At 39.3% G+C, this 8,553-nt stretch overlaps 1 protein-coding gene across 1 annotated transcript in view; it reads left to right on the forward strand.

The window, feature by feature from the left end:
• The window catches only part of LOC106532044 (uncharacterized), a gene marked incomplete at its 5' end in the record, with an annotated part of 10,033 nt that extends 1,611 nt beyond the window's left edge, over positions 1-8,422 (forward strand). The window contains 9 exon segments of the mRNA XM_014028030.1: positions 1,657-1,797; positions 1,918-2,162; positions 2,278-2,414; positions 2,515-2,608; positions 3,093-3,497; positions 5,384-5,442; positions 5,975-6,105; positions 6,287-6,414; positions 6,696-8,422. Coding sequence (XP_013883484.1) covers positions 1,657-1,797; positions 1,918-2,162; positions 2,278-2,414; positions 2,515-2,608; positions 3,093-3,497; positions 5,384-5,442; positions 5,975-6,105; positions 6,287-6,414; positions 6,696-7,013 — 1,658 coding nt within the window.
• Positions 8,423-8,553: the final 131 nt, after the last annotated feature.

Here is an 8,553-nt window from a genome sequence, read left to right on the forward strand (position 1 = left end):
GATGCTACAAGGCGAGTGACCACAGTATCGCAGATAGTTACATCTCTGAACGTCTGAGGTGGAGGATTTTCACTACTCTTTTTAGCTAGAACAGCTTCAACTGTTCTGAAGGCTCTCCACAAGGTTTAGGAGTGTTTATGAGGATTTTTGACCATTCTTCCAGAAGCTCATTTGTGAGGTCATAAACTGATGTTGGACAGAAGGCCTGTCTCTAAGTCTCTGCTCTTAATTCATCCCAAAGTGTTGTATCAGGTTGAGGTTAGGAGTGTGTGCAGGCCAGTCAAGTTCATCCACACCAGACTCTGACATCCATGTCTTTATGGACCTTGCTTTGTGCACTGATATACCAAAAATGTAGCATAACCCCCTATTACAATCTTAACTACTTCAATAAAGACTTCAATAGTAGTTACCTTTTAGGTTCAAAGCCCAAGTTATGGAAAATACTCTTATCACCAAAAGTTCACCAGAAAACTCATAAATGAGACTTTATGTAATTTTATGACTGTTGCACCGCAACCAGGCTTTTATTTAAAATTGAATAAAGGGATTACAATTGAGTGACAATTAACTAACGCTCTCGTTGTGACACCTAAATAACTAAACAATTGTAGGATTTCAATAACTACTGATGATGATATTAAAACGCTTTGGTGTGTGTGAGTGGGTGTGTATGTGTATTTTAGTTAATGTGTGTAGATCAGTGAAGAGAGAGAGAGAAAAGAGAGAACAATAAAGCTATAAAAATTTAATTATGTTTGTGGTCCGTGAGCCCAAGTGAGCCGGACATTCGCCCAGACGTAGGAGAAATGCACACAGCCTCTTACCCAGGCAGCTGTTGGAGGACCAGTGATGTCGCACTCAGGGCAAAGGTGAACTCGCTCTTAGTCTTAGCCAGCTTCTAGCAGCTAAGGCCGGCCTGGAAGTGCGGGGCCTCGTCAGGAGCAGATCTATGGCGCTCACTAACTGCAGGCTAAACACGGCTGATGGCTCAGTTCCAAAAAAAMCCCAAAAAGGTTTCCTCGTGAAGTTTAAAAAGCAGAAGYTGATGCAAGCACGGTAGAAGCTGGAGGGCCAGCGAGGCCTCCAGCACAGGAAGCGGTGACACAACGAGAGAAGAAGAGCTTCTCCTGCAGGCGAGATGCAGACTGTAGTATATATATGCAGTCTGTGTATATAAGTATATGAGAGGTCACTCGAAAATTATCTTCTGTCATCTGAATGTTCGTGACTGAAATCTGTTTTTGTGTGGTGTGTTGTCTTTGCTGTGTGGCTGTACACCACACACTGTAAGACCAAACCTGTTTTATCAATGATGTTTTATCATCCTGTGGGGTCTATCAGGTTTTGAAAATCAACCAGTTTTTGAAACCAACAATTTTTAAATCTTGCTGTGTGAATCAGGCCTTACAGTCTTGCATCCTGAGTTACTCAAATAGAAACAAACAATGTTTTTGTCATTATAAACCTAACCAGACCAAGGATCTCATGGGCCTTATTTATCTCATGGGTAGTCTTTGTTTACAGTGAGCAAAGGGGCTTAAAGCATTTTAAGGTTTACTTAACATTTCTGCCCATAACCTGGTTCATAATAAAAACTGCAAAAAGTCTATTTAACTTAYGTAGAGTGATTATTTTATGTTGTTTTTTCCTAAGCTTTCACTAAGTTCTCCATTCCACCTGTCCATGGGCGTGTCAGAGTTTTTGATGACACTGGAACTGAGGTGGATGCAGACACATTTGAGGAACTGCTGAAGCAACCCAGCATTGGTGTATTTACTATAATGTTTTGTGATGGTAAGTTTGATTTTTCTCTATTCCGATTTCGGACTATGAACTCAGTACTCTGAAATGCTGGGGAGAGTTGACCAATGCAAACTATTTATTTTTATCTCTACTGGTTCTTGTGACCTCTAGCTTCTTCAGAGAGAACTGTGTCCAACTTTGCTCAAGGGTCACTGTCATCTCACTGTAACCTGGAGGCATCATTATCCCACAGCCCAGTGGATAAAACTGATTCAGCAGCAGAGCTCTCACACTGTGACTCTGATGCCATCCTGGAACTTCTAGCATGCAGCTCTGATAAACCCAACAACAATGAGAATAATGGTCCTCCCAGTAAACGGCAGAAAATGAAATGGATGGAGAATACTGCAAAAGAGGTCAGGTATCGATTTTAGTTTTCTGCCAGTGATAGGAAAAAAATGCCTTAAATTACCTTTGTTGTAATTTTTAATATGCAAAAACGCATGTTCAACATATGTTCTTTGCAAACAGTTAGTTGAATTAGCACTGACCAGGAAACCAGGTGGAGATCAAATTATCAAGGAATATATGCGGTCACAAAGCCTCACAGACTGCTCACGACGAAAGTTAGTTAACATTCTCGCTGCGGACATGAGYGAAATTCATGGGTAACTTCATTTTTCTTAAAGAGCTGTAGTAGTTTTAGCAAAATTTATTGTTTTGAAAGTTATTGTCAGACATTAAATATATTTATTTTACTCTTTTCAGGACAGCACCACCACGGCATGTGAGAGAGATGTATGCTCAAGGCATAATTGAAATGTTCCCAAACCTGCGGGATCCATATTCCAAAAATGGATATGTAAGACGTAAAAATTTACCCAATAGTTAATTGTTACTAATTGGTAGTTAATAAGCAAATATCTATTATTTTAGGCCATCCTGCGAAAGTTAAAGAAATAGTGTAAGGCTATGGGCTCTGATTCTGATTTTCTATGTAAAAGGGGACAGTGCATATTAATCACCATTAACGTAAATATGCAAGATTGGTCCCTTGACCATAAAATACATTATACCATAAAACAGAGGACAGTGAATAATAAAAAAACAAATTTTCAATTTCTTTTTAAAACAAGAATAAACACAATTTAAATTGAATAGAATGGAACTTCAGAGATTACTGTGTGATTCATAGAATTTATTGGTTAGTATTTCTGAAATTGTTTTAATATTACCAAGAAATGTACCCAAATAATTTAGACCCCACAAGTTGTTTTCAATTATCTTTGTCTTTTGACCCAAAAGCGGCAGTTCTCATACTAAAAATAACATGTTTTATTTTAAAGGAACATTTCTATTATGGGGAAGGTGGCAGTGGTTACTTAGCATGGAGGCTTAAAACCATCCAGAGGAAGAACAACTCATCAGAAGGGAGAAGATCATCAGAAGGGAGAAGGTCATCAGAAGGGAGAAGGTCATCAGAAGGGAGGTCATCAGAAGGGAGAAGGTCATCATGTCTGACTGGGGGTGGACCAACAGCCAGAAGAAATGCTTCATTTAACCCTGAGATAACCCTAAGTGAAGAACAATGTAAGGAGGTCATTTCCTTCATGAAATGTTCTTCTGATGAGGTCACTATCAAGAACAAGATGAAGATGACGTTTTATTATCGTCGCAAGATGGTCCTGGACGAAAAGGGATCTTCTAATGTCTTGACTGAATTTCCTTGCTTCAGAGATGTCAAAGGCTTGGTAAATCTTGCACAAAAAAAAATAACATTTTGGCATACAAGTGTGAGTTAATGTTAGTAAAAATAATGTGTTCTTTAAGAAGAAATTTGTTTTAGGTCGTATTAAGGTCRTATTCAGACCTGATAATTTGCTCCGCTTTAAACGAACCAGAGTTCGTTTCCAGCGTTGGTCCGGACCTTTTGTGCAGGTSTGAATACACTCATGCGAACTCTGGTGCGGATCAAACAACCGGACCAAGACCTGCTTTTTGAGGTGGTCTCGGTCCGCTTCAAAAYGAACTCTGGTGCGGTTCACTTCAGTTCTCTTCTGGTGTGAATACAGACCGGACTCTAACCGAACCAACTGCATTAAACATGCACCTTTTTGGACTTCACAGGCCACCGTTGCTGAGCTAAATAAACTGAAATCATACCTGTTCCGTCGTCTCCTGTTAGCAGCTCTGCTGGCAGCATGTTGTGGGTCAGAACACGCAGAGCACCTCGTCTCCTTTGGGTYRMGGGACACATTTACTGACACCGCTCCAAAATTAGAATATCATCACGGAACCRCCRTTAAATTAGCTGCTTCTGACATTTTAAATTTTATTGCAGTTGTACTATCAGTAAAAATGTGAGCATCAGAACCGCAGCACGCAGGACTTCCTTGTTTTCTTCTGGGTCTGTGGCTCAGTCCCGCCCCCGTCCTTTTTTTGTCCAATGGGAGCAATGATCGTCAGCCTGATGGCTTTGTTTACAAGTTATAGTTCATTTGCAAAAAAGCACAATGTGAATGCAAACCGCACCAAACGAACAAAAAAAGTCCATTTTTGGTCCGGACCAAACAATTGGACCAAAGGACTTTCCTGGTCTGAATACACCCTAACACCTGACACATTTGGTCCGCTTTAAACGGACCAGAGTTCGTTTCCAGCGTTGGTCCGGACCTTTTGTGCAGGTGTGAATACACTCATGTGAACTCTGGTGCGGATCAAACAACCGGACCGAGACCYRCTTTTTGATGTGGTCCGCTTCYRAATGAACTCTGGTGCGGTTCGTTTCTGGTGTGAATACAGACCGAACTCGAACCAAACCAACTACGTAAAACATTCCCCTTTTTGTACTYTACGGGCCACCATGGCTAACTGCAATCATACCTGATTCACGTCTCCTGCAGCAGCTCTGCTGTCAGCATGTAGTGGGTCAGAACACGTAGAGCACCTAATCTCCTTTGGGTTGCGGCACACATTTACTGACGCCACTCCAAAATTTGAATATCTCAAAACCACCATTAAATTAGCTGCTTTTGACATTTTAAATGGCATTGCAGTTATCAGAATAAATGTGCACATCAGAACTGCAGCGCGTAGGACTTCCATGTTTTTTTTCTGGGTCTGTGCGCTCAGTCCCGCCCCCGTCCTTTCTGTCCAGTGGGAGCAATGATCGTCAGCCTCATGGCTTTGTTTACAAGTTATAGTTTGTTTGCAAAAAAGCACAATGTGAATGCAAACTGCATCAAGCAGAAAAAATAAAGTCCGCTTTTGGTCCGGACCAAACAAGTGGACCAAAGGRCTTTCATGATGTGAATACACCCTAAAATAGTTGAAAAATTTTCTATACTCATTTTGTGCACTTTCCACAGTTTTTACTTTTGATGCGTGACCTAAATTTGGCTGGTCACAAATTGATTGTAATTTAAAAAGCTTTAAATTAAAACCTAAATCAAAGATGGATGTTTGTTTATGATCATGACTTAATCGTTCAGTGCATTAAATATATTTTTTCAGAAGCATAATTGTATTCAAAAGACCTTTTTGAACAGTCTCAACATACCTGGCCTTGAAACAAAGATCTAGAGATAGTTTTGCCTTTGTGTTAYGTTGTAAGTATGCTTTTTTGTCATTTATTTAGATTGATCAAGATTTCATTCTGGAATTTGGAGAAGATATAGCTTCCAGGTTTTTGGAGAGGTTTGTGCCAACTTTTTTGCTATAAATCTCAGTATTTCCTATTGGCCTTGTGGGTCACCATGCTTTACTTTTTAAAGAACTAATTCTTCAGTCTGTGTTGAATTTCCAAACCCTAAATTGAGACACAATCGATAAGTGGCTCAGACCTAGCTACCGCCAGTTCCCCACCCATCTTTCATGGGTTTAGTGTCCATATTTTATTATACCCACCACTACACAAAGCGGGGGTCGTACTGTTTTGTACTGTYTTTTTTTTTTTTTTTTTTKYCAAATATCTTTGGTCACCGGTAGCACAAAAACGGCTGCACCTAACACTGGTCATATATACTACCACTATGTGGTATCTAGGTTTATTTGTTGCACGAACTCTGGATTTAATTACTCTACATTGAAATACTTCTGTTTTTATGTCACATCATTCATCAACAAGATAGTGTACTCTTTGCAGTGATTATTTTCAGTGTATTATATTTTTGAAAATTTTGTTTCTCGTTGTTACATGTGCCTGATTATAGAATTATTTTTGCTCTAGATGGCCTACTTTTTTCAAGCAGAAAGTCATCCAGCTGAGCAAGACTCTCCCTACTTCAAATGACCTTGAAGAACTGATCAATTGTGCTGAAGGAGCATCAAGTGAGGAATTGGAGGCCAACCGTACCTCTGGTATGTCCTATAGAACTTGTACTTTTCAAAATTTAATAATAGTGATCAGGGACAGTAAAGCATTTTTCAATTTACATAATTAGATTGCCTACATTAAGTTTTAGCTTTAAAGGAATAGTTTATTTTTCAGTTGCAAGTTTTAAAAATGTATTATTATGTGATGTCATTTCTGTTCCCACAGACTGGGACAGTGATCTTGCTTCCATCATTCTCCTTCTCCACCTGATTCCTCCTTCCTGTCAAGGTCGCAAAAGGCCTGGCAAGGTTTCTGCATCCCAAGCCGAGAAGCACCTTGTGGTCTTCAAGAAGGTTTGTTTTGTTTGGTTTTCAAAATAAATATCATCCTCTTTCCCTCTCTCTCCCCTCGTCGTATGATTCTTTTCATAATATGAAATTGATATTCTTGGACAGAATTGGTTTCATTCAATGATAACTTAAAACACTCATTATTTTCTTTTTATTGCCATGTTTTCTTGWGTGTTACGGGGTGTGGGTGATTTGAATCTTGACACAAAACATTTCAGCAATTATTTTTGACAAATTTTGTAACTCATTATTTTTCCTTTATTTTCCTTTCTTTTTATTCTCAGAGTGGAACAAACATCCAGGAACATGTSGATGCCATTAGCTCCTCTACACAACCATATCTACTTGCTGTTGGAACAAAGAAGAGCACCATTCATGAGTTTTTTATTGTTCTGGACAAGCAGGTCATACCATGCAAGTCGGCCAGTTCTCTTGGAGCTTTTGATGAACTTTTTAAGGCTCACTTTGTACTTGGCACTGTTTATAATCAAATGCTCCACAACATGTTTGTCTTTATACAAACAACCGTCTACAACATAGATGTTGGTAAAGTTCATGAGACTCCACGTGTTGCAGAGATACGGGCTAGGCTACTTAACTAAGCAAAGAAGTAATCAGTTTGGAATGAGCAACAGGCCCTGTGATGGACTTGCGACCTGTCCAGGGTGTACCCCGCCCCTCGCACTGTGACTGCTGGATATGGGCACCAGTGACCCACGCAACCCTGAAAAGGAAAGAAGCGTGTACAGAAAATGGGTGGGTGGATGGAATGAGCAACAAGTTTGCCCATAAGTGTGATCACTTTCTTACGGTAGAATATTTTTCTATTTTACTCTTGTCTATTGTGATACTGTTTTGAGATTTTTTTCCATTTCACTTAGTAAATTTACAGAACTATGGGAAGGATTTGTTTTGTTTGTCTGAAACATTTTGTTCGTAYCAACATGCTTGTTTGGAATATGTAATTGAGTCATGGTTTCTGTCCTGGTAACCCAACCTGGTGTCCTAACCTAAAATGTGCTCTGGGAGGTTTTTGCCATATTTTTTGACACATTTTCAGGAATTAGAAAGCATTTAAACACAAACCATGCTAAGCAATTTGAACATGAAGCTGAAACCATTGACAGGACGTGGCCTTGTTGCAGATGATATCCCATCTCAAGATTTTGTAGAGTCTGTAAGTAGTTCTTCTTAAGTCTTAACTGTGCCAACCAACTATAAAGTAGTAATGGATGTCACCTTTTTTATTTAGAAACTAATTTTTGATTATCTACCCGAAATAATCTTGCAGATTTATGTATTTCTGAATGTTGTGATTGTAAAATATGTTAAATTCCAAAAGGTTGTACAGGATTTTATCAGTAATAGGAGCAAAATCCTCCAATTGGTGTTAACTTCTTTAAAACTCTGATATCTGATCCTTTGGTTTCTTTCATGGCAAAAATTTGTACTTCAAACTAAGAAAATGGGTGCTTTTCAGTTTTTGTCACTAACCAATTTCATTTAACTAGATAAGGAAATTTGTCCTAAGTTAAAAATGGCGGAAACTAGATACTGCATAGTGGTAGCATATAAAAACTGCACATAAGCAAAAGCACCAATACACTAGAACTCAGAACTCACCAAAACAGATTTGTTTTTGGTGGGGGTTCAGAGGTGGGGATGCTCATTGGCGAGCCTGATGGATAACCGTTCAGCAGAGCTAAACAACAAAAAAAATCTGAATCTCCTATGCTGAATAGTTTTTGAGATATAAGCATTTATGTTTGTCCAGCCGGAGATGCCCTTTTCAGATGGAGCTCTCTCCTCAAATATCGAGTCCATGGTAAAAACCATTGGCTGGCGCAGCATAGGTCGGCCATATCTCTATTTCTACCAAATTTCATATTGCTAGGTGCATCTGAATTTTTTGTTTTGAGTGGGTGTCCAAGGGGCTCACTGGTGGGCCCGACAGAAACACCTTCATCAGTGCTAAACAAAAAAAATAATAAATAAATAATAATAATCTAAAGCTCCCGTGTTGAATAGTTTTTTGAGTTTTAAGCATTTTTTTTATGTTCAGACACCCCCCTTTCAGATGGGGGGTGGGGGGTGTCTCACTGGTGGGCCCAATGGGTAGAGCTTCATCAGAGCTAAACAACA

Source organism: Austrofundulus limnaeus, unplaced genomic scaffold, assembly GCF_001266775.1.
Source record: "Austrofundulus limnaeus strain Quisiro unplaced genomic scaffold, Austrofundulus_limnaeus-1.0 Scaffold711, whole genome shotgun sequence".
Lineage (NCBI taxonomy): Eukaryota > Metazoa > Chordata > Actinopteri > Cyprinodontiformes > Rivulidae > Austrofundulus > Austrofundulus limnaeus.